The 26,431-nt window shown below is 42.0% G+C and overlaps 2 protein-coding genes across 2 annotated transcripts in view; one reads left to right on the top strand and one right to left on the bottom strand.

Annotated features, from left to right (window-relative positions):
- Positions 1 to 26,431, top strand: part of LOC143413230 (protein NLRC3-like) — a 154,699-nt gene that overhangs the window by 42,319 nt on the left and 85,949 nt on the right. The window lies entirely within an intron of this gene.
- On the bottom strand, positions 317 to 5,382 carry LOC112432987 (phospholipase D1-like). The gene is made up of 5 exons (XM_024801361.2): positions 5,374 to 5,382; positions 2,586 to 2,702; positions 2,047 to 2,295; positions 1,530 to 1,623; positions 317 to 1,191 (listed from the first exon to the last, which is right to left on the bottom strand). The coding sequence occupies exons 1-4, from the start codon at positions 5,380 to 5,382 to the stop codon at positions 1,570 to 1,572; spliced, it is 429 nt and encodes a 142-aa protein (XP_024657129.2). The 3' UTR covers positions 317 to 1,191; positions 1,530 to 1,569.

Raw genomic sequence — 26,431 nt, 5'->3', positions numbered from 1 at the left:
ATCAAAGTTATACATGAGTAACGACATTATTAATAATGATTAATAATAATAATTCTAATGCCAACATGATGACTGTTCATAGCTCCTGCTTTGAAATACTGAACTTAAACATTGACCTGATGAAAGATCACAATTCACAGTGGCCCACTGTCAGAATCATTCTGAATATAAACTCATCGAGTTAATCTGAACCTTTCTCAAATGTGCTGTGAATAAATGCTGCTGCAAGCCACTGTGGGAAAGCTGTGTTATTATCATGGAAACATCTGTGACACATTCACAGAGGACGAGGACACAAAGGGACGACACGCAGAGGCTGTGTTAAAGTCAAAAATCCAAATCTTTAGTCCTAAACAGGCAGTGGTTACAAACAGGAAGACGAGCAGTCCATTAAACAGTCTACAGGGTCAAACATACAGAGAATTCAAACAGCTATTAAAAACAAATAACTGGACACTGAAAAACTTCAGTGATGTGTGAGGCACCAAAGGGAAGCAGCTGAGTATATTCAATGAATTCTCTTCAAATACAAAGACAGAAACTCCTACAGGCAGCATGCAAACTGAGCAGGATACACAAAGATCAGAGATTACAAAAGAAATCAGAAAAGGATTTCAAACTTACTGAGAGCAAGGCCTCTGTTACAAATCTGTCTAATAGAAAAACATGCTGTACAGATACAATACGCTCAGTGTTCATGGTCATTTAAAAACTGGCTCTACCTGAACCACTTCAATATTTTATGAAGTCACTGAGTCGACCATTTCTACAGTTTGTTTCCTTCATTGCAGTTAGAGTGCGGCTGGTAAGGATGAAAACACACACAGAGCGTAAATTGTCTTTGTTAGTAACAAACGTCAGCAAAGAAAAGACAAAACACACAAACACTCTCATGATATTCATGAATCATTAGAAAGCATCCAAACATTCTGCTCGTGGACTTTTACAGTCTTATTTGCACTCGCTCATCTTCATAATCATCCTGATCAATACATGACAGGGGAGGCTTTGAGGTAGGCGGGGCTCTCTGCTGATGTCAGCATGAAAGGCAGGACCAGCGTCTGCCACATGTTGGTGAAACATCACAGTACACTGGCGTGGTTTCCTTTCCAGATGTTGGACGTTTGACACTTCAACGTTGAGGCCAACAAGAAGACACAGTTTTGGGTCGGGTTGCTGCAGGGTTTCTAACTGAGCAAAAGCAGAAGCACACAGACCAACAGGGATCAGATGCTGAGTGTTAGAGGAACATCTGTGCTGATCACTGAATGCTGCTGTGGTCTCTTGTTGAAGTTGGCTGGTGGGACAGTCTAATAGTGATATCCTGCCCATCGGAGGAACACTTTTAAAAACACATGCAATACTTTGTTTGTATTACAGTCACAGTTTATCTTATTTTTGTCCTTTAAAAGTGTTGCTGTACTATAAAGTCCTATAATTTGAGGCTAAAATGGCTCAGAGAGTCTCTCTCTCAGAGGATCTCCTTTGAAAGTGGAGACGGCTTTATCCGCTGATCCACGTCACTTTACCTGGATGTTTTCTTTGAAGCTGGATGAAGACTCCTCTCCCTCACTCCTGCTGCAGCTGTGTGGTCCAGTTGGCCTCTGAGGTCACAGTCAACATCTGTAGCAGAAGAGGGGAAATAAAAGTCCAGGTTACCAAAACTGGGAGCTTTTCCAAAATAGAGCGTAACTGGACTTTTTCAGCCTTACAGGCAGATAGTCGTCTGAAGCTGCAGCTTTTTCTTTTTAGCTTTTTCCAATCTCTGCTCTCGGCTTTCTTTGAGAACATGTCTGCTTTCTTGGCATGGGTCTGTCTGCTGTTGGTGAAGAGACTAAATCCACATACTCGCTACTAAGATCTCCTCAAGTAGTCTCAACCAGATTACAGTTTAAGAGTAAATGTCTCCTGAGAGTTTCACCTTGGGGAGATGCTGTCTTGCTAACATGCAATCATGAGCATTAATCTATGAGGTGAAAAAGTCATTTTAAAAGCTCCAGCCACAAGTTTTATTTCATCTGTGTTTTGGTCAGAGTCCCATCAGACCTCCAGAATGGTGTCAGAGTGTTTTCTATCCACGTGATGAGCACAGGCCTCAGGTCCAGACCTCCACGGGCACCATAGCCTCTTTGGAGCTAATAGGTGCAAGAAGGTTTTGTTGGGATAGGAACTGAAGAGGAAACTGACGAGGAAGGCAAGGATCTTCTTCAGCTCCTCCGAGCCGGGACCTCTTTGTGTAGGCCAGCATTGGCCAGGTAGCCCTCCAGCATCGCTGGATGGCCGACAGTGGAAAACCTAGAGGAGTAGGAGAGAAACAGCAGCTTGGAGCATGTCTTTATACTGTTTAGTTTTTAGAGCCACAGACTTTGTTTTAATGTCATTGTTCAGGATCTATGACTGATTATGTATTTATTGTATTCCTCCATGACTGTGTGACAGCAAGTGGAAAAAACCAGCTTCACCTTTGTTGATATGCTTGTAATTTTAATATTGATTAAATGGCCCATGAAATAATAGAAAGCTCATATATGAAAATGTATTTTAAGAAGTAAAATGTTAATCTGAGTACAAAGGAGTACACTCACCTTCTGGTAGATGGAGGTGTAGCGAGCGCTGGTGAACATCCAAGCCTCCTCGTAGAACTGATCACTGATTGGATCCAAAACATCGATGGAGGATCTGTGTAAGCGCTGAGGATCGTCCTGATGGACAGAACAGAAGGAGAGTGAGACAAGTGAAGATATACTAAACAACACTGTGACATGAACTGAGCCACACACAGTTTGATTCACAGGTGATTGACACATTATTTGACCACGAGCAATCTTTTCTGGTTTGACGCCGTCTTTGTAGCCAGAAACCAGCTCTCTCCTCGGCTTCCTCCACTACACGCTTCCCCCACGCCAGTCTCCTCCGTCACTATAAAAGGGAGAGTCATGAGCTCCATCACCCTCACCTGTGCCGTCCAACGTCCCGCCACCAGCCTCCACTGCAGCAGGCCAGAGACCACACCCCTGCCACAATAAGTAAAAGTATATCCTTGCTGTACCCTTAATGCTAAATGTGCTAAATTAACCGCTGCCTTTGCCCCTTTGGGATTATTCTTATGTCACTGGGATGTTGACCTTTGACCTTCACATTAGAGAGATGGGCAGACATAATTAGTGTATGAATTTTAAAGTAACAGGTAATAAAGAGAGTGTAGCAAATGTAGTCAGGTTTATTACTCTGTATCACACATGAGTGCCCGAGGGAGGCGGGGCTGACTGGGGAGACACAGGAAACAGAGAGACAGGGCTGACTCGACATGAAACGATGAAACGTGGGACACGGGAACAGAAACTAAACACAGGCTGAAATGAACACTGAGGGAGGGAGAACTAAGATTACTGAGAGCCTGATAAATAAGAAGAACAAAAACCAAGAAAAACAAGAGTCAAAGAAAAGCAAAAACACAAAGCATTGGGCCAGGACCCACTGCTGTGACATTTATATGTGATAAAAACATTAAAAACTGCTCAGATGTTGAAATCTTTCTACGTATACTTTAGGTTCAGCTCTCCAGCCTGGCATTTGGTTAAGCATGATTCAAACATTTGATTTTGTTTAACTGGTTTTAATTATAGTTACTTTTTGTGAACATTTGTTGCAGCATTTAAAAATACATCATTTATTTTCAAACTTTTATTTGATTTAGAGCATCATATTTGACCAACGTAAATGTTTTAATTTCATATAAAATAACTGAAACAGTGAACTAAATATCTGAAATCTTTCCTTCCTTAAAAGTTATAATCCTACTTAAGTTATAGTGCAAACGCTTAAGCAACAAATATACTTGATGCTAATTAATTAATATTTCCCTTTGATGTTGCAACTATGCGGTCACTTCTGTCTTTAAACAAAATAATATTTTCCAGTTACAGAAATCATAAAGTCCAAACTACACTGAAAAAAATATGTTGTTGGATTTACTTAATTCAATGGTGGACATTTGTTGCACACAGATGTTTTGCTTTGGCAGCAACTTAAACAATTGAGTTAAATTAACACAATTTATTCATGTTCAATAAGCCTGTGCAATTTGTGTTGATAAAATGTGACTTAAACATGTTTTGATGAAGTAATTTGAGCTCTTGGAATATTTTAATCCTTCACAATTTTCTCACTTTATCCCAACACCATTCGATAACTTTTACCCAATAGTACTTGGTCACTTAAATACTACATGTTATCTTCAAATTACATTTTGCTATTATATTCTAGTATCAAATACACAATTTTCAAATGGAGGCCTTATAACAGATTATATTGTTCTCTTCCAAGATGGTTGCTGGCATCCACCAGTAACCTTTCAAAACAAAATGTCTAATTTCACTGCATTGACAGTAGGTAAAGAATTAAACTGACATTACTCCACTACTGAATCTACATAAATCAACAGTTAAATAATGTCAGTTCTTCCGTGTTCTCTGGAATCAATCACAGCAAAGAAATTAGACTGTTTCTTTTGAAAAATGTTGGGAAAGAACAAATCAAGATCAAAAATCAAGATTCAGTTAAACAACAATTATAACTAAACAATTTGAGATAATGTTAGTTTCCATTAACATTAAATTAGGTTACTGAATTGGCAAACACCTTCCTATTAACATTACCCATTTTACCCCAATAACTAAAGAAATTAGCACTTGCAGGTCAAAACCTTTATTCAAGAGATGCAAAAATAACATTGATACAGTGACTGTCAAAAATTACAGCACTGATCATACTGTGACATGTTGGTTCAAAACAGCACACTTAGAAATATTCAACGTTCTTTACTTCAACTGAATGAAACTGAAAACACCATTTCACACGACCCATATGGGATATTTAGACTGTATAACTGTTCACGCTACATCTCTTCACTAGTAAAAGAAAGAAAAAATACAAAGAGAAATTTAAAAATGCTGCCAAAATGCTGCACAGAGCAAAAGGAAAAACAAACAACAACAAAAAAATGGCCCTGTCCTCATGGCAGTTGCAGTGTATATAAAAATGAGCCCTGCGATCTGTTCCTGGAATTGAGCTTCAAAAATGCAGCAGAACAAGTGTGAGATTTAAATGTCTTCTCACCTAGAGCTGATCACCTTGCATGCATAACAGTGAGCTTTCCTTGCAGGAGCAGTTTTGTCTTAGTTGTGAGCTTTTCTTGTACCGGACTCTGTGCCCCAATTTTAGTGTCAGACCACACCTTCAGAGTATTCCATCAGAACCAACCACGACGCAAGAGGAACACTGATGACGTGCAACCCTATGACCCAATCTGGGGCAGTGATGTACCAGCGGAGTTCAAGTTGTGGACCACCGGACAGAAGGTCCTGCACTCACTGTTCCCATGGGTCGGAACTGGAAGAAACACGTTAAGAATTGAGACTCTTGACTACCGATTTGGACTTTTCCTGAACAGCTCAACAAAGATAAATAAGGCTCAGAATGAGGAAATCGACGCGATCAGAATAGTGGTCATGCAACACAGGGTCGCCCTGGACATGATTCTCGCTGAGAGAGGGGGCCTCTGTGTCTTATTCAACACCACTTGTTGCACCTATATCCCGGACAACGTGCACTCCTTGACCATGACCACCGCCCTAGACAAGTTGCGACAACTGAATAATAATAAAAGGACTCGTACTGATAGGAGTTCTGCTTCTATTGTTATGCTTGTTTTCTACATGTATCCTACCATGCATAAGATCCATGATTGACAAAATGGTACAGGCCACAGTAATTACCTATGTTGGACTGCCACTAGAAGATGAACCGGATGAAGAAGATTTAGTATAGAAACACACACACACATACTGAATGATGCTACAATTGAGAATGTTATAAGCAAGTGATTGTTGGCTGATAATAAAGTATGATTAAGTGAAAAATATTAACATCAGGAGGGGATGTTAAAGAAGAAACGCTTTTATGAGTTTTATGTTGCATTAAAGTACATATTCATATTTTACTCTTAATAGGAAAAGAACAAAATGTACTACTCGCTCTGTTTATAGAAAGAGGAAGTTCACCCTATGACATTTATATGAACTTAGACACACACACACACACATATGCAAAATTAGAGGAAACTGCTATGCTTGTTTCACCCTGCTATAAATAATAAACGACTACTGCAGCTCGGTGTGAGTCCTCTCTGAGCCCTCACCCGTGCAGCACGTTAACCGTCTCCAAGTGTCTCAGTGTTGTTTATTCACCTAACTGTTTGATAACTGTAAATCTCTGACAACAGTTTATTTGTACCATCTTCACGTGAACACATTCAAGAACATCACAGATGAAGAAACATTAAAAACTTCCACACTACATGAAGCAAGAAAAATAGTTTTTCTTTCAGGTGGTTTCAGAAAAACAGAAACATCAAACATCTCCAAGACTCTCTTTGAAAGAACTAAAAACCTTTGTTCTCATGGTCCAATCATGAGTGAACTCCCCGATAAAGCCTTGTGTGCTAAATCATGTCAGAGTTTTAAAGGTTAAACATGAGTTTCCAAAACGTTTTGCTGGAGAACAATGAACTATTTGACTGAGTTTCAATCATTTACAGGCGAGCAAAACCAGGACAGAGAAAAAAGGACAAAACTGACTCAGTAAAACAACAGAAAAGAAGATCCCATGTAGATCTGTATTATGTAGAAGTTCAGCCCAGCAACCAGTTCAGTTCAACACAAGTTTAAATGATTCTATCTGAACTCTGTGGAGCCTGATCTCAAGCTTTTTGAGTCTGACACAGAAACCAGAGGATCTTTCTGTGTCTTCAGATTCACTGTGATCCAGTGATGGGAGTGATTTCAGCCCTGAGTGATCGCGCTGATGTTTGCACAGAGCAGACAATGAGGTGAATGTTTGGGCACATTGGTAACAGTGAAACAGTTTATTAGTAACGTGGGATCGTTTGTGTGCAGAGTATGAACTGAGATTCCTGAAGCTCTTGTCACACTGGTCACAGCTGTAGTTTCCTTCCATGTGTGCACATTCATGAATGTTACGATTACCTGACTGTGAGAAGCTTCTCTCACAGTGTCTGCACTTGTAGAGTCTCTTTCTGGTGTGGATCTGTTGGTGTTGTCTCAGGTCATGTGGAGATTTAAAAGTCTTCTCACACAGGTCACATCGATAAGGTCTCTCCTCAGTGTGGGTAAACGTGTGTCGTTGTAACTGTGCGTCTGTTGTAAACTCTTTGCCACACTGTTCACAGCAGTACACATCATGTCTGGTGTGAATGCGTAGGTGTGTATTTCGGTACCCTCTCTGGCTGAAAGTTTTTCCACAGATGTCACAGCTGTATGGCTTAATTCCAGAGTGGGTAACTAGATGCCTCTGTAAGTGGCTACTTTGAGTAAAAGCTCTGCCACACTGATCACAGCTGTACGCTTTAACTCCACTGTGGATGAGTTGGTGTTGTTTTAGGTAACCCTTCCAGGAAAAAGACTTTCCACACAAGTCACAGCTGAACGGTCTCTCTCCAGTGTGGATGACCTGATGCTGTTTTAGTTTATCCCTCACAGTAAAACCCTTCCCACACTCGTCACAGCTGTATGCCTTAATTCCAGAGTGGGTAACTAGATGCTTCTGTAAGCTGCTACTGCGAGTAAAAGCTCTGCCACACTGATCACAGCTGTATGGCTTAATTCCAGAGTGGGTAACTAGATGACTCTGTAAGTGGCTACTGCGAGTAAAAGCTCTGCCACACTGATCACAGCTGTATGCTTTAACTCCACTGTGGATGAGTTGGTGTTTTTTTAGGGAACCCTTCAAGGAAAAAGACTTTCCACACAAGTCACAGCTGAACGGTCTCTCTCCAGTGTGGATGACCTGATGCTGTTTTAGTGAAGCCTTCAGAGTAAACTCCATCCCACACTCGTCACAGCTGTATGCCTTAATTCCAGAGTGGGTAACTAGATGACTCTGTAAGCTGCTACTACGAGTAAAAGCTCTGCCACACTGATCACAGCTGTATGCTTTAACTCCACTGTGGATGAGTTGGTGTTGTTTTAGGGAAACCTTCCTGGAAAAAGAATTTCCACACAAGTCACAGCTGAACGGTCTCTCTCCAGTGTGGATGACCTGATGCTGTTTTAGTTTAGCCTTCTCAGTAAAACCCTTCCCACACTCGTCACAGCTGTATGGCTTAATTCCAGAGTGGGTAACTAGATGACTCTGTAAGTTGCTACTGTGAGTAAAAGCTCTGCCACACTGATCACAGCTGTACGCTTTAACTCCACTGTGGATGAGTTGGTGTGTTTTTAGGGAACCCTTCCAGGAAAAAGACTTTCCACACAAGTCACAGCTGAACGGTCTCTCTCCAGTGTGGATGACCTGATGCTGTTTTAGTGAAGCCTTCTCAGTAAAACCCTTCCCACACTCGTCACAGGTGTGTTTTTTCTCTCCCTTTCTTCTGTGAGGTTTGTCGGCCTCCTGAGAGCGCTGACTTCTGGCTCCATGTTGGTCCTGCAGTGACAGAGATACAAACAGAGGCAGTGAGTGAAATGCAGTCGTGGAACAAACTCCATTAACACTAGTTTTAAACCTGAAGGTGGAGCGTGGCACCAAACACCTTAAAGGTCTCTTATCCCCACCTGCTGGTAGTTCTACCACATTACATCCAACCTGCTGTTAAAGATAATTCATGACTGTTCAAACACTAAAATCATGCACACACACACTATTTTATAATTTAGATTATTTTGTTGTTTCCTATTACATATTTCTATAATTTGTATAGATTTATACAGAATTATTCAGTGATAATAAATCCTATGTTTGTTTATTCTAAAGGAACCCCGTTAGCGTCCACAACAGATGTTGCTCGTCTTCCGTCAAATACTCACATAAAATATTACACAATAAAGTGGATTCAAGATATCCACATAATTTCACTCTTACATCCACAGTGAGGTTTCACAATTGTTCAAATATAAGCAATCAATAATAATAATAAAAATATCAATAACATTGAGGCACATTACACAAATTTCAAAAACAAATCATGTCTTACAATATTTACAACAACTAAAAGCTCTGTAAATCGGCTTTTAAGTGTTCATTGAAGTTTTGAATAATTCTCTAATTTTTTAAGGCAACTTATTCCACTTAAAAGTTGCTCTAAATGTAACAGTTTTACAAAACGTTACTTTTAACTCGAGCATTTACTAAATTGCGGCTTGTTGAAAACTGTGTAATATGATGATGTATTTCATCTGGATACTGCAGCTGAGCAGAATAAATGTGGTGTGTTTAACAGAATTGCTTTCTTTAGAACTACAAGTAAGCCATAGAATATTTTAGCCTGTACAGGAAGCCAAGAAAGGTTATTATGCATTTTATCAATATTAGTATAGTATGAACATCTTCACACTAATCTGGACGCCTTATTCTGGACTAACTGAAGTCTGTTAAGATCTGTCTTATTAGCTGCTGACCAAATGATTGAACAATACTCCAGATGAGACATTACTAGTGCATTAATGACATCTTTCATAATGAAGAAGTGATACACAAAGAGCATTTCATAGCCATAGCTATGCCTTGTCGGCAGAGTTATGTGACATTAGTGATGTTTGTACTTTCAGCGTTAACTTGGTTTTAAAGCCTTTAAAATATACGCCGTTCAATAGTCGACCTTCATCTGACAGAGAATGTGATGATTTTGTGGATAATTAAAGTCAGTCATATATCCACAAACACAACAAGCTGAAAGTCAGTGATGCTGCTCGGTTTGCAGTCCTGAACATCACGGCACAAGCAGGATTCACTGCACTGTTAATGTTAGCTGTGTTATATTGCTGCCTCTGTTCGGTGGTGTCGAGCCAAACGCACTTTAACGTGTGTTTGAACGAGCTGACGGTTCACTCGTTAAGCTGAAAGAAAGATGCTTTAATCACAGCAGTCACACATGTGTCCACTGCACCATCTGGAACTCTTCTTGTTTACACTCGTGCCATCACCAGTGTGTGAATGTGTGTGTGAATGGGTGGATGACTGGATATGTAAAGCGCTTTGGGGTCCTTAGGGACTAGTAAAGCGCTATATAAATACAGGCCATTTACCATTTACACTCGTAATAACACAAACACTAAATCCTGCTTCTCTGGTGCTGTTGTGTAGCAGTGTGTACACCTGAGACTGTCACCTGTCTGTCTGTCCTGCACTCTCTCTCTGTTTCTTTCTCTCTGATTGTGGAATAAAAGTATGAACATGTGTTTATAAGTTACACTTGTGTTTGAATCCTGCAGCTTATCACACATTTGATTTCCATGTGTGACGACTGCAAGTGTCCAGAGTGAGGACAGACTGAGGGACACACTGCTGCACATCATCTGTGAGGCTTTGCAGCCCTGATGATCCACCAGGACAAACTCAGCAGTGTGTGAGGAAGAGGAGGAGGAAGCGCCAGCAGCAGCTGACAGATGGAGAGAATAGACAGACTGTTCCCTGTTTGTGAAGGACTGCTAGGAAAGTTTAACATAACTGTCTGTGCTGAATCAGTCTTATTAGGTAATGTTCAAATAATGTGATCATCCCAGTGTTTCCAGTGTGGGAGAAAGTACTCAGGGCCTTCAAGTTACACACTATGAAAGGCAGCAACAAGTTTAATGTTCAGAAACCTAAAGTCTGTATCAGCAGCAGGATGGAGCTAAAAATAAATGTTGGTTTCAGTTCTATGAAGCTTTGAGTATTTTGGATCAGTAGCTGCTGTGTTTGTTGCATCATATTGCTGTAACTGTTTATATGCTTTATATATTCTGAGCTAAGTTGATCTATAGTGTTACATCATATTCTATAAGGATGTTATGTGTTTGTAGACTTTCTGCCCAGTTTGACCCATTTAGCAGAAGTCAGCCTGTTTAAGGCGCTGATATCTATTCTGTGTGACTTACAGCAGTTATGACATGGTCTGATTTTCTCACCCAATAAAGGAATATTTCATATATCAGTCTACTCTTCATTCTATCAGACACAGTTATCACAGCTCCTACATTTGCTTTTTACACATATATGTAAGCATTGAGCCACATTTAGTACCAACATATTAAAAGAACAATATTTGTCTCTTATATATGATACATCTGTATACACACTGTCACAGATACTTGTCTGTGAGTGAAGTGATTAATATAATAACTATAATATTGGCCATATTATATTTACATTACCACAGTGAGATGACTTTAGTCTCATGAACAACATCAGCTAATTGTTATTTACAGCTAATCTTAAACGACTGTTCAGCACAGAAATGAAGCCCAACAATCATGTTTCACAGTCCTGTGGTCTCAGCCTCAGATACTCATCAAATCACACAGAGCTCATGTAGAAACAAATGAACTAAATATGTTCTCCTTCATTTCTGTCAAACAAAGCCGTATGAAACGTTTCCAGCTGTTAGTATCATGGTTGCTAGGCAACCTGGGCAGCGCGACGGAGGCTAGACGTCCCATTTCACGAGCCTACGAGCCTCGCACTTCGGCCTTAGCGGTCTTTGAGTACGCGGCCCTTGAGGACTTTAAAGCTGCAGAACCTGAATCGGGATACAGCCATGATGATCTCCAGCCTCGTGCTCGCCAACATTCTCACCTGAGTTAAGAAGACGATCACTGAAATGGTCTCAGCAGGTCCTTTGATGACAGCAATGAAATGCTGCAGTGGTAAGGCTTTTTGGGGATTAAGTTCGTTTTCATGGCAAAGAAGGACGATGCAGTTCATCTGATCACTCCTCATAACATTCTGGAGTGCAGGCAAAATGCTATTATAAAAACTTAAGCAGCAACTTCTCCAGGTTCCAATATTTATGCAATTCTCAAACCTTTTGGCCACGACTGTATAACCTCTTCTGAAGTTTAGTGGATATTATACATGGTTATGCTCAGGATGTGTCGGCCAGTTTCCACTGGAAACGCCTTTTGGTTAAACTGTCAGCGAGGAATTTGCATTTGCACTGTTACATTTTTATATAACTTTAATGCACATAAACAACAGCTGCTTGTTTCAGTGAAAATACATTGATGGGTTTTTAATAAAGTTGTGCAGCTGTAAAGTATTTTGTCTGGTGTCAATTCTATCGTCAGCGACATCGTTATGGCAAATGTTCAAATGTATATGGTGATAAATATCTTTGGTCATATGGTCCTGCTCTGTCTGTCACCTTCTGTGTTGAGCTCATTGTTTCCTCTGTAGTGGCTGAGCTGAGTCCAAGTAGCTGAAAATGTTCCTCTGCTGCTCCGTCAGACTCTCCTCCTCCTGCTGATCAGCTGGGACACAAAACAGATCTTTGTTAGGCTCCACACTGCACTGAAGAGTCAAAGTGTCTCATATGTTCATCTGACAAGTAAAAGAACACATTTTTGTTTCCCGAGGTGGGCAACTTGTTGGAAACAAACACAAAAGGTTTGAGCACTGATACCTGCCATTGCTGGCATTGAAAGATGCAACGCCAGCAATGTGGATTGTCAAGACTCAAACCAATCATCAAGCAAAGACAACAGGGATCATTTGTTTCTGTTTATTTAGCATTCACAGCATTTGTAGTTGCCTTCTGTGCAGGGGAAGTCCACGCACACTGTGTGGTACCGCCATCCGCAGAAGGTGCATTCAACCTCTGTAAGAGAAACGAGATTGTCTGAGACTGAAATTATATTAACTAAAGAAGTGGTGATTTGTAAAACTTCACATTTTGATCCGGGACGTACTCTGCATGAAAACAAGCGCTCACTCTTCCTACTCAACAAATGACAAGGGCGGAGCCTTATACCACGTGATACAGAAGCTGTGCCGTGTGATGCTAAAATTAGCAGGGAAAAAACAACGGAGAGCACGTCAGGGATGACGAGAAAGTGACAGGAGAAAATCCGTCCGGGTCAACCACCCAGACATCAATAACGGGAACCTTATACAGCGCTTCCCTATACACGTCGAACTCCCGCAGGCACAAAGACATTACGGAGGCTATCACTTATCACCTGACCAAAGATATGTGTAACGGTCTTTTGCATTTGATGTTTGTTGCATTTGATATTTGTTAAGCTGTATGTCTGGATTTTGTTCCTTTGCGCCCTCTGGTGGTGAACTGTGCAGGGTACAGCTTTGCTGTTTGGGTCTCCACCCAGCCACTTTTCTTTTGCTAGCGCACATGGTGTCTGCATGCTGCAACTCACAGTTAGCTCCACACATGGAGAAAATATTGTTTAAAGAGTGAAAATAATTGACGAAGAAGATGGAAGATAAGGCAATAAGGCCATAAAGCTCTATTTAGCACTTCCTGGATGTCAGCTCACGAGGTTTGTGTATTTTAAATGGTTTATTTTCTGTAATTAAGGATTTTTTTGATTGATTGACACTATGTACAAGAGCGCATTTTGATGTGATGTTTTTGTTTTATTGTTTTGTCCGTGAGCAGTTCTCACGGGTTGCCAAGACCAGAATAAACCCTGTTTTATAACTACATCGTGCGTACGTCAATCCTTGAGGGTGCTACAGTGAGAACTCCGCTCTGCACGGGTAGATGAAGGACGCAGCCCCGCAGGAAATTCAGGTGCCCCGAAAATAAGTGTTGCCTCAGTTAAAGGACTCAATATAATTAACCACAAGAAAGAGAAATAAAAAGGAAAAGGACTGTAAAATTAATTAAGATAAGTTTCCTTTTATAAATAAACAAAGGACTGAAATATTTCTTCTTTTTTCTTTCCTTCTCATTGTTTACATTTCTGCTGTTCAAGTGACTGATATTCATACAGTGTTAAGTTAATGTTGTGATGAGTAACCTGTGCATCGTGCATATGGTGGGCTTCAGCAGTTGCTGTAAGAAACAGTATTACTGGCTTGGAGAAGAGATGTAATGTGAGTTAAGTATACATGTTAAGTGATGTTTAAGGAGTAATAGTAATTACTGTGCTTTAAAGTTGTAACAGTAAATGAAGATTAATATTCATTTGCTCCTCAACTAACAAATCAAATTTAAGCTGCTGCACCTTTACATTAAGGCTAAGTAAGATACACAAAAAACCCAAACCCCTCCAACAATGGCAGAGTTTGAGGCTAATCCAGAAGTCAGTGAAAAGGGTGATGTGGAACAACTTTCTGCAGATGAGCAACTACAAGCAGTTGAAGGCACAGCTGATGACGTTTCTACTACCTCACAAAGAGCACGACAGAGCCAACGAGTCCGTACATTGACGGAAAAGGGCAAAGAACTGTACGGTGAGCACATAAAGAAGGCTGCACATCGTTTCAGTGTGCGCTATGAGAAGTGGAAGGTTGTCATTAAGAATGCCAAAGGAGCTATAGATGGTCAATGCTCAAAGGATCTGCTACAAGAACATGTTTCCAAGGTTTTGAGTGCTTCTAAGGATGTGAATGCAGCCTATGATGACTTGAGACGTATTGAATCTCCAGATAGTGACACAAGACGAAGGATGGATACGTGTGAAGCCATAACAAAGACAATTATCGAATCTGTAAGAAAGTGTCCAAGCCCAAGTAATGCGGAGGTTCAAAGAGATGAAGAACTTTGGAAGGACACTGAGTCTTCATCTAAATACGTAGCCTCAGATGTGAAAAGTCAAAGGGATGAAAAATGGAAGGAGACTGAGTCTATGCCTAAGTTAGAAGCCTCAGACAGGATGAGTGTTAAGTCACACCACACTAAGCTCTCTTCTCATTCGAGGGTTTCCTCTAGACACTCCAGCCGGCTCTCGGCTAAAAGACAAGATGCAGCTGCTGAAGTTGCAGCAAATGAGGCTGCTCTCCAAGTTCTGCTTGAACAAGAAATCCATATGAAGGAAATTGAAAGGCAAGAAGCAGAAATAGCACAAAGACAAAAGGCTCTAGAAGCTAAGCGCAGAGAAATAGAGCGACTTGAGACTGTAAAAAAGCTGAATGCAGCAAAGGCTCGACAGCGAGTGTATGAACAAAGTGAATGTTCAGATGAAGAAATATACAACCTACTTCACCACAGATCTGATAAAAATGAAGTCAAGTCTGAAAACAATGACCAGCATATGAAACGGTGTTCCTCGCCACGAAATGTGACACCGCACCAAGAGGTGAACACAGAAGATCTGGTCAAAGCATTTGCAGTGTCTCTTAATGCAAGTCGTCTTCCGGTACCAGAGCCAACAATATTCAGTGGCGACCCTATCAGATATAATGATTGGAAAATTTCCTTTCAGACTCTGATTGACAGGAAAAATATACCAACTGAAGAGAAGACTTATTATCTGAGGAAATATGTAAGTGGACCTGCAAGGAAGGCAATAGAAGGCTACTTCCCGCTTGGCACAGAGTCTGCATACTATGCAGCATGGACAGTTCTCGTAGAGAGGTATGGAAATCCCTTCCTCGTAGCAAAGGCCTTCGGAGACAAACTTGACGCATGGCCTAAGATAAGCTCTAAAGGCAGTATGGAACTTCAAGCATTTGCTGACTTCCTTTGCTGCTGTAAGACAGCCATGTCGCAAATGAAGGGGCTTGAAGTGCTCAATGACTGCAATGAAAACCAAAAAATGCTCGCAAAACTTCCAGATTGGCTTACTTCAAGGTGGAACAGAAAGGTTACAGAAGTGCAAGAAGAGACTCACACCTTTCCAAGCTTCAGCCAATTCGTAGATTTCATCTCACGGGAAGCCAAAATTGCCTGTAATCCCATAACATCTCTCTTTGCTCTGAAGCCAAGTGAAACTGAAGGGGCAAAAACAACAAGGAACAGAGGCAATGGAGCAAAGGTGCTAGCAACTAACTCAAATGAAAGGACTGTTAGTGCTAGTTGTGTGTACTGTGAAAGGTCGAGTCACAGCCTACTTAAGTGTAGAAGGTTCATAAATGAGAGCATTGTTGAGAGACTAAAGTTTGTTCAAGACAAGAAGTTATGTTTTGGCTGTCTGAACTCTGGTCATCGCTCCAAGGATTGCGAAGGGAGAGAAACCTGTGACACATGTAATAAAAGACATCCAACATGTCTTCATGACAATCGCACGAAGGAAGACAGAACAAGGAGAAATCCACACAAGAACAGTGACAGGACAAGACAAACGGACGCAGATGTCTCACAAGACAACAGTGTCACACCAACAACAAGTGAAGCGACTTCTAACAGAGTCACACAGAATGTTGACGACACTCACACATCTTCCATTATTCCAGTATGGGTGTCAACCAAAGGTGAGCCAGCGCATGAAATTCTTGTGTACGCGCTCCTTGATACACAGAGCGATACGACCTTTATTCTTGAAGAAACGGCACAAGCTCTGCATATCAAAGGTGAATCGACTCAGCTAAAGCTCACTACTATGTCTTCAAGAAACACAGTTGTGTCCTGTCGCAAGTTCTCAGGTCTACAAGTCAGAGGGTTCTACTCAAATAAGACCATTTCCCTACCAGTGACGTATGCCAGAGACTTTATTCCCGCAAACCGAGATCACATTCCATCGCCTGCAACAGCTAAGGCATGGTCTCATCTTGACTGCATTGCAAGTGAGATCGCTCCACTACAAAGCTGTGATGTTGGTCTGCTGATTGGGTACAACTGCCCCCAAGCACTTGTTCCTTGTGAGGTTGTGTCTGGAAAGGAAAATCAGCCGTTTGTGCAAAGAACTGATCTGGGATGGAGTATTGTGGGTTATGGCAATCCATGTCTTGATTATGGAGACGCCTTCGGAATAAGTCACCAAGTCATTGTGAAGGAAGTGGTGCCTGACATTAATCCCTCTTTAAATCTCACCAACAAGGTTCACTATGTCTACAGAACTCAAATAAAGGAAATGATCTCTCCCACAGAGGTCCTAAAGATGTTGAAGTCTGACTTTGTTGAGAAAGCACCAGAAGACACAACACAAAGGTCTCTCAAGAAGATCTCAAATTTTTAAGAAAGATGAAGGCCAGCATTAGGCACAAGGAGGATGGTCATTTTGAAATGCCACTCCCATTTAAGAGTGAAAGGCCGAACCTGCCAAACAACAAGGTATGTGCTATTCATCACCTCAAATGTTTAGAAAAAAGGCTCAAGAGTAACAAGCAGTACTACATGGACTATAAGAAATTCATGAATGACATCTTAGCCCATGGAGATGCTGAAAAGGTCACAGAGCAAGACATTGACAAGACACCAGTTTGGTACATCCCACATCATGGTGTGTATCATCCACAAAAACCCGGAAAGATTCGTGTCGTCTTTGATGCCTCTGCCAAGTTCCAAGGCGCTTCCTTAAATGACCATCTCCTCACTGGTCCAGAGCTAACAAACACCTTGCTCGGAGTCTTGTGTCGCTTCCGAAGAGGCCCAGTGGCTTTCATGTGTGACATCGAACGCATGTTCCACCAATTCCATGTGCATGCTTGTGACCAAGATTACCTACGGTTCTTGTGGTGGGAGAACGGTGACCTTGAAGCTCCATTCACTGTCTACAGGATGAAGGTACACCTATTTGGAGCAGCATCTTCTCCAGGTTGTGCCAACTATGGCCTCAAGCATCTTGCAGCTGAAGGGGAAGGAAGTTTTAATGAAGAAACCATCAAGTTCATCAAAACCAACTTCTATGTTGATGACGGACTAGCAAGTGTTGACACTGAAGATCAGGCAATACAGCTGGTTAATGAAGCACGCAAACTCTGCAGCATGGGCAAACTTCGGTTGCACAAGTTCATCTCAAACAGCACCAAAGTTCTAGCTTCGCTTCCGAAAGAAGAATGCGCTGCAGCTCCCAAAGAGCTAGATATGGCACTCGGTGAAGTACACATGGAAAGAGCACTTGGCGTACAATGGTGTGTGGCATCAGATCAATTTCAGTTCAGAGTAGTTGTTAAGGACAAACCACTCACCAGAAGAGGAGTATTGGCCACAGTCGCCTCTGTGTTCGATCCACTTGGGTTTGTGTCACCTTTCATTCTGCTGGGAAAGCAGATTTTGCAACAAATGTGTCGAGATAAACTCAGCCAGGATGATAACTTACCTGACAGACTTCGACCTCAGTGGGAGTATTGGTTGCGTGACCTGGGAAACCTTGCAGACGTAAAGGTTCACAGATGCTACATTCCTTCGACCTTCAAGGCACAGCACTACGAACTTCATCATTTTTCTGATGCAAGTGCATCTGGATATGGAATGTGCACTTACCTCAGAGCAGTAAGCACAACTGGTGAAGTCCACTGCTCATTGGTGATGGGAAGATCAAGAGTTCCACCAACCAAAGTCACAACTATACCTCGGCTTGAGTTGTCGGCGGCCGTTGTTGCTGTGCGCACTGGTGACATGCTGAAAAAGGAATTGGAAATGGAAATTTCAGAAGAAAGGTATTGGACTGACTCGAAGGTGGTACTCTGATATGTCAGCAATGAAGCCAGAAGATTTCATGTGTTTGTTGCAAACCGAGTGGAACGCATCAAACAAAGCACAGATTCAACCCAATGGAGGTATGTAACTTCCGAAGATAATCCGGCAGACCACGCCTCAAGAGGTCTCACAGCAGAACAACTTGTAGCATCAAACTGGTTCAAAGGCCCAGACCTCCTTTGGCAGAAGATCATACCCAGTGGGGAAATTAAGGTGGGAGAGTTATCAACCAGTGACCCGGAGGTTAAGAAGGTTCAAGTCCACAAGATACAAGGGGAGGAACAAAGGTCACTGTTAGATCGCTTACACAAGTTTTCCGACTGGTCGAGGATGATTAAGGCAGTTGCTAGACTCAAGCGCTATGTGAAAGAAGCAAAGGATCACAAGAGTAGATCACACGACATCAGTAGTGTAACAAGAGAGAAAAGAAGCAGAGTTAACAATCATAAAGATGGTTCAAGAAACAGCCTTTGCTCAAACTTCGAGCTAACGGATTCTGGATTCTTGGATGCAGCAAGATCGTGTCATCTTACATCTATAAATGTGTAAAATGCAGAAGGTTCAGAAGGCGCACAGAGCAGCAGAAGATGGCAGACCTCCCAGAGGATCGGATGGAGACCACACCGCCATTCACCTACTGTGGGATGGACTGCTTTGGTCCTTTTTATGTCAAAGAAGGCCGCAAGGAGCTAAAGCGTTATGGCTTGCTAATCACTTGCATGTGCTCCAGAGCAGTGCATCTTGAAATGCTTGACGATCTCTCTACAGATTCCCTCATCAACTCATTACGTGCATTCATGGCCATCAGAGGTACAGTTCGTCAGATAAGATGTGATCAAGGCACGAATTTTGTCGGCACTAGAAATGAGTTTATTGGAGCATTTAAGGAAATGGATCAAGCCAAGCTAGGGAAACTGGACTGTGAGTTTCTCATGTACACCCCAGCATCTAGTCATATGGGTTGTGTCTGGGAAAGACAAATTCGCACCATAAGAAGTGTTCTCATGTCCATTCTGGAACAATCAGCCAAACAACTCGACAGCTCCTCTCTGAGGACATTCCTGTATGAAGTCATGGCAGTGATTAATAGCAGACCATTGACTACTGACCAACTATGTGATCCATCAAACCCAGAACCTTTAACACCGAATCACATACTAACCATGAAGTCCACAATCATCTCTCCACCTCCAGGAAGGTTTGTGAAAGAAGATCTTTATCTCCGTAAGAGGTGGCGTCGTGTTCAACTACTTGCCAACACTTTCTGGACAAGGTGGAAAAAGGAGTATTTGTTAAATCTTCAAGGAAGACAGAAGTGGACCAAAGAGCACAGAAATGCTAAGATCAATGATGTTGTCCTCCTGAAGGATGAGATAACTCCACGCAACCAGTGGAAGTTGGCAAGGATCATTGAAGTGTATCCTGGAAAGGATGGAAAAGTGAGGAAGGTGAAATTGCTGCTGAGTGATCCAACCCTGGATAGAGCAGGAAAACGTAACTCCAAACCTGTGCACCTGGAAAGACCCATTCAGAAGACAGTCATTCTGATGGAAGCGGAAGACGATTCTCCACCGCACTCTGCTTAAAGGATAATTCACGATAGTTCATTCAAAAGCCGTTCATTAGTTCATAGGCAATACTTTATTCTTTTTAATCACAAGTGATTGGTGGGAGTGTAACGGTCTTTTGCATTTGATGTTTGTTGCATTTGATATTTGTTAAGCTGTATGTCTGGATTTTGTTCCTTTGCACCCTCTGGTGGTGAACTGTGTAGGGTACAGCTTTGCTGTTTGGGTCTCCACCCAGCCACTTTTCTTTTGCTAGCACACATGGTGTCTGCATGCTGCAACTCACAGTTAGCTCCACACATGGAGAAAATATTGTTTAAAGAGTGAAAATAATTGACGAAGAAGATGGAAGATAAGGCAATAAGGCCATAAAGCTCTATTTAGCACCTCCTGGATGTCAGCTCACAAGGTTTGTGTATTTTAAATGGTTTATTTTCTGTAATTAAGGATTTTTTTGATTGATTGACACTACGTACAAGAGCGCATTTTGATGTGATGTTTTTGTTTTATTGTTTTGTCCGTGAGCAGTTCTCACGGGTTGCCAAGACCAGAATAAACCCTGTTTTATAACTACATCGTGCGTACGTCAATCCTTGAGGATTGACAATATGGCTCCTACAATATGGCTCCCATCAACACTGTGCAAAACGAGGGATTTAGGAAAACGATCAACACCCTAGACAAACGCTACACAGTGCCGTCCCGCAACTATTTTTCTATTGTTGCACTACCTGCTCTGTACACGCAGCGTCGAGCAACGGTGGAGACGGAATTTCAAGCAAGACAACATTTTGCTGCAACAACAAAACGTGAGACATTTGTTCTTTTTATGTTTATTTGTTGTTATGAGAGAATCATGATCTCAATTCTAAGCCAAAAAATCGTGATTCTCATTTTATGCAAAATCGTGGAGCCCTAACATTAACACAAAACTATTGTTTCACCAGAGAAACACACATGAAGAGAGAGAGAGAGACAATAACAGCTACCAAACAGTCGTCATAATTCGTCACACAATGAGAAAAGGACAAATCAACAAGTAACAATGACTAATTAATATTAAAATCTGTAACATAATGTATTGTTTGGAGTTTAGTCTGATTGGTTCAGGATGACCTGCCATTATCCAATCACACGTCTGCTTACCTGCATCTTTTCTCTTTTTTCTAACCTGAGCACCTGATGGCTTTGAACTTTTGTTGTCCATCTTCCATTGGTTTGAATTTTGCGCTCCAGTACAAACACAAATCCCCCAACCCGAGGATCAGCACAATTAACCTAACAGCAGGAACGTACAGAGGGGGGGGGGGGGGGGGGGGGGGCTAGAGGGGCTTGAGCACCCGCCCCTTTCCTGATGGTGCCCAAGGTGCCCTTTTGTTGAGGCAACTTTTTTTTTTTAAATTATTATTATTATTTTTTAATGTGTGTGTGTGTGTGTGTGTGTGTGTGTGTGTGTGTGTGTGTGTGTGTGTGTGTGTGTGCGGAGTCCTGTCTGTGCCCCTAAAACAATAATATTTAACTATTAATCACAGTTTTGCTAAATAAAAGGATCTGGCTTGCATCAGTCACATGATCACATTTAACCAATGATCGCCCTTGACGGCAGAACGCGCTGGTTACGAGCCGGGAACGAGCTCATAAAGAGCACGCGCATTTGTTGCGGTCCGGAGCTGTAGGAGAAACACAAGTTAACTCAGAGACACAGACTGATGCGACAAAACCAGTAAGTAGGTGTACAGCGTACACTGTAGTGTGTAGCACCCAGGAGTATTAGCTTATTACGTACACATTGGTAAGCTGTCTTGTTGCTACTGACGAACTGAAACAAACGAGCGTGCTGTGTGTGCAACAGCGCGACAAACATTACCTGTGCTTTTATTAACTGCACAGGTAGTGCTGGTCACAGCTGCTGGCTACCTGTGTAAGGCTGTCATGGGTCTGTAACTCTGTCACCGTTTTAGGGAACATATTTAGTTTTAAAGCAAGTTTCCGGGCTTTTCCTGCCTTTCTGGAGGGATTATATTTCACTAAAAACGATCTAATATGCATGTTCACATAATTATGCATTATTATAATTATAATATATTAAACACACAAGCTGTATTTTAAAGAACATACATTAAGAAGCAGATTATATTAGATTTATATTTTAAATGAGACAAAATTTGGATGTTACAGCAGTAAAATGATTGTATCTCTACAGTTTAAAAATGTAATAAGCTTTGCCCTGCACAGAGTGGATAGTGAAACAAATGGAATCATCATAAATACATTATTTCATATTTATTACTTCCCCCTCCTCTTTGCTTTATTATTGTAGCTCTAGTAATAAATAATAATGTAAGGATTCTGGATCAGCACTATGATGCCCACAGTATATACAGTATTCTGAAGAAGGTCTAAAGTGTCACTGTGTGTGCGTGCATGTGTGTGTTTTATTTAGATGGATTTTTAAAAAAAATATTACTCATGATATAACATTGTGCAGACATGGCTGGTAAGGACATGAGGAGGAAACAGCAGGAGCTGTGTGAGGCTACTAAAGGCAGGGCTATAACATTTTTCTGTCATCATTTTATTATAGATTAAGTGTAAGAGTTGTTAGGTGTGGATAATTAGATTATAGTTTATTGCAATAGCAAGTTGTGCCTTGTTCTCACATAGACAGCAAGTGCGGAGTGATATATGAAATGATGGGATGGAAGGAAGAAGAGAAGCAAAGAGTGATTCACAGGCAGAGCCTAAATTATTTCTCACAGTTTTTTGTTGCCTTATGGTTCCAAGCGCTGTCACCAATCTTTGCATTTTGTTATTATCTCATGACACTTGTTTAATCAGCTACCATCTCTCCTGTGGACTTTTTAATGTCTACAGTCTCAGACCAACACAGCCCTGCCCTCATAGCTGGACTGGCCATCGGGCATACCGGGCACTTGCCCGGTGGGCCGCTGGCGATTTTTTGTTTTTATGGGCCGACCGTTTTTTGTTTTTTTTTTTGGTTTTTTTTTGGGAAGGGTATAAACAATGAAAGGTGTTGGATTGGCCAATTGGTCATGATCGACTCTGGGCTGGACCAATTACAGCCGAGGAGGTCGGATGCACCCTCCCCCATGTTTAGCAATCTTATAGACGAACTAAAGAAAATGGAGAACAAAAAAAGGAAAGGAGGTGCCGAAAAAATTAGGGCCAAAAAGAAACAAGCCCTTCAGGCAGACGCTGCCAAATGTGTGAAAATTACTGAATTGTTTGGTGGTAGCTATGGCATAGCTTCCATAGATTTAGCAAGATCAGCAAGTGGTGGAGGCCAGCAGGTGGATGAAGGAAAGGGGAGGCAGGAGGAGGAGAGACCCGAGGCGGCCGCCGGTCATAGTGGCAGAGGAACTGAACTTCAGGTAAGAAGTTATGACCTGCTGTCTATCTGTGTCAGATATAAACTAATTTTAGTTGTAGTTTGTTTTCGTTGTGGTGACTTTATACAGTCGCTTAGAATAACTCGTACAGCGTAACTAGCATGACGGAGTTTATATACTGCTGGGCGGGTGCTATGAAGTTACTGATAGTAAATTTTATTTTATTCTTAAGGTTAGTTTCTCAAACTTCTCAAAGTCTTAACAAATTGTGCCAATCCATGTTGCACCAGCTGATTTATCATCAAAAGTGGAGAAGTCTGTGACAGAGGAGACAGAAGGGCAGAAGAGAGAGATGGAAGTGCAAGAGAGAGAGATGGAAGAGCAAGAGAGAGAGATGGAAGAGCAGGAGAGAGAGATGGAAGAGCAGGAGAGAGAGAGATGGAAGAGCAAGAGAGAGAGATGGAAGAGCAAGAGAGAGAGAGATGGAAGAGCAAGAGAGCGAGATGGAAGAGCAAGAGAGAGAGATGGAAGGGCAAGAGAGAGAAATAAAAGAGCAAGAGAGAGAGATGGAAGAGCAAGAGAGAGAGAGAGATGGAAGAGCAAGAGAGAGAGATGGAAGAGCAAGAGAGAGAGATGGAAGAGCAAGAGAGAGAGATGGAAGGGCAAGAGAGAGAGATGGAAGGGCAAGAGAGAGAGATGGAAGAGCAGGAGAGAGAGATGGAAGAGCAAGAGAGAGAGATGGAGCAAGAGAGAGAGATGGAGCAAGAGAGAGAGAGATGGAAGAGCAAGAGAGAGAGATGGAAGAGCAAGAGAGAGAGATGGAGCAAGAGAGAGAGATGGAGCAAGAGAGAGAGAGATGGAAGAGCAAGAGAGAGAGATGGAAAAACAGGAGAGAGAGATGGAAGAGCAAGAGAGAGAGAGATGGAAGAGCAAGAGAGAGAGAGAGATGGAAGAGCAGGAGAGAGAGAGATGGAAGAGCAAGAGAGAGAGATGGAAGAGCAAGAGAGAGAGATGGAAGAGCAGGAGAGAGAGAAGAGCAAGAGAGAGAGATGGAGCAAGAGAGAGAGATGGAGCAAGAGAGAGAGATGGAGCAAGAGAGAGAGATGGAGCAAGAGAGAGAGATGGAAGAGCAAGAGAGAGAGATGGAAGAGCAAGAGAGAGAGATGGAAGAGCAGGAGAGAGAGATGGAAGAGCAGGAGAGAGAGAAGAGCAAGAGAGAGAGATGGAGCAAGAGAGAGAGATGGAGCAAGAGAGAGAGATGGAGCAAGAGAGAGAGATGGAAGAGCAAGAGAGAGAGAGCCAGGGCATCGATGACTTTGCTCGCCCTGAACCTGCCATATTACAGGCCTTCTTAGATTACCACCCACAGCAGAACAGTAGCAGTGCAGTTGTGATGAGGGTGTTCAGCTGTAAAGATGGCACCAACAGGAAGTGGCTTACTTATTGCAAAGAACGCCATTTATTGTTCTGCTTTGTGTGTCTGGCATTTGCAAGGCTGACTGACACCAGCACATTTATAACAGGCATGAGTGACTGGCGACATATACATCTGCGCACAGAGGAGCATGAAAAGAGCAATACACACCAGACCTGTGCTGAAGCTTTTTTCTTAAGGTGCTCAAAAGGCAACATCAGGAGCTTGTTTGCTGGCAGTCAGTTGTCAGCTCACAGAGCACAAGTGAAAAAGAGACGGCAAGTTTTAGAGCGTATAGTGGATGTGATCAAAGTACTTGGGAAGAGGGGACTCAGCTATAGGCATGTGGAGAATGAGGCTGCATACACTTTAGGTGATAACACCATCGATCATGGTAACTTTCTGGAACTGATTGTGTTATTAGGCAAGTATGATATGTGCCTTGGAGAACATTTGAATGACTGCATTGAAAAAAGCAAGAAGTTGCATCAGACCAGTGGATCAAGAGGTAGAGGATCTCTCATCACCCTACTCTCCAAAACAACTGTCAACTCAGTGATTGATGCACTTGGCCATCTCCTTCAAGAGAGCATCGCCAGTGATGTCCAGAAAGCTGGGATGTTTTCTGTTCAGCTAGACACAACCCAAGACATCACAGGTTATGATCAGTGTTCAGTAATCATCAGGTATGTTACTGAGTCTGTGCAGGAGAGGCTTGTCTCCATAGTGAGGTGCGAAGCATCCACGGGGCAGTACTTTGTAAACTTGCTTTCTGGAGTTTTAGAGCATCTGAATCTAGACAAGGCCATGTGCATTGGGAATGCAACAGATGGTGCTTCAAATATGCAGGGCCAGTACAAAGGCTTTTCAGCACTTATGACTGCCCAGTCTCCAACTCATGTGCATGTGTGGTGCTATGCACACATACTTAATCTTGTGATTGCTGACACAACACAAAGTGTCATTGAAAGTGGATCACTCTTTAATTTACTTAATGACATAGCTGTGTTCATCAAGGAGTCCCATCACAGGGTTAATCTGTGGGAGAAACAAACCGAAAACACAAGACACAGACGCCTCAGTCCAATAGGTGAGACACGGTGGTGGGCCAAGCATGATGCCCTCCAGAAAATCTTTGGACATTTTGGAAAACCAGATGATGGCCTCTTCGTTGATGTAGTGCTGACGATGGAAGCCATTGAAAAGAGGGAAAAAGAAAAGCCAGCTGTTTGTGCCAAAGCACGAGGCTTTAAAGAGTGTCTCTTGAAGCATGAAACTGTGTTAACAGCACAGATATTTCTTAGAGTGTTTGAGCAACAACTCCTCTGTCAAAGTACCTCCAGTCAAAGGGGATGGACATTCTCTCTGCCCATCATATGGTGACTGCCACACAAGATGGCCTCAAAAGTATTGCCAGGGACTTTCCAACTGTGAAGACAGCTGCAGACACATTTGTGAAACAGACAAATCAAAAACTAGAGGAGAGGGAGAACAACACAGACATGGAAGTGGAGGCTGAACTACCTAAAAAGAGAGCCAAAAAGAGAAAAGGCATGGCCGGAGAGATGCCTGAAGATGAGTTGCAAATCAATGCTGAGAAATCATATGAGGTGAAAGTGCACAACATCATCCTGGACACAGTTATTGAAGCAATCCACAGACGATTTGTCATACATGGCCCTCTTCTTGCCGATTTGGCATGGTTGGACCCCAGGAAGTTTAGCCA

This window comes from Maylandia zebra, linkage group LG2 (assembly GCF_041146795.1).
Source record: "Maylandia zebra isolate NMK-2024a linkage group LG2, Mzebra_GT3a, whole genome shotgun sequence".
Classification (NCBI taxonomy): domain Eukaryota; kingdom Metazoa; phylum Chordata; class Actinopteri; order Cichliformes; family Cichlidae; genus Maylandia; species Maylandia zebra.
Note: the sequence above shows the minus strand (reverse complement) of the source record. Positions and strands in the feature narration are given on the sequence as shown.

What these genes read in the sequence shown, in the direction of transcription:
- LOC112432987 (XM_024801361.2), bottom strand. An exon ending in ACACCTCCATCTACCAGAAG is followed by an intron (nt 2,296 to 2,585) that starts GTGAGTGTACTC and finishes CTACTCCTCTAG; the next exon opens with GTTTTCCACTGTCGGCCATC. An exon ending in ACTCTGACACCATTCTGGAG is followed by an intron (nt 1,624 to 2,046) that starts GTCTGATGGGAC and finishes CTTCTGCTACAG; the next exon opens with ATGTTGACTGTGACCTCAGA.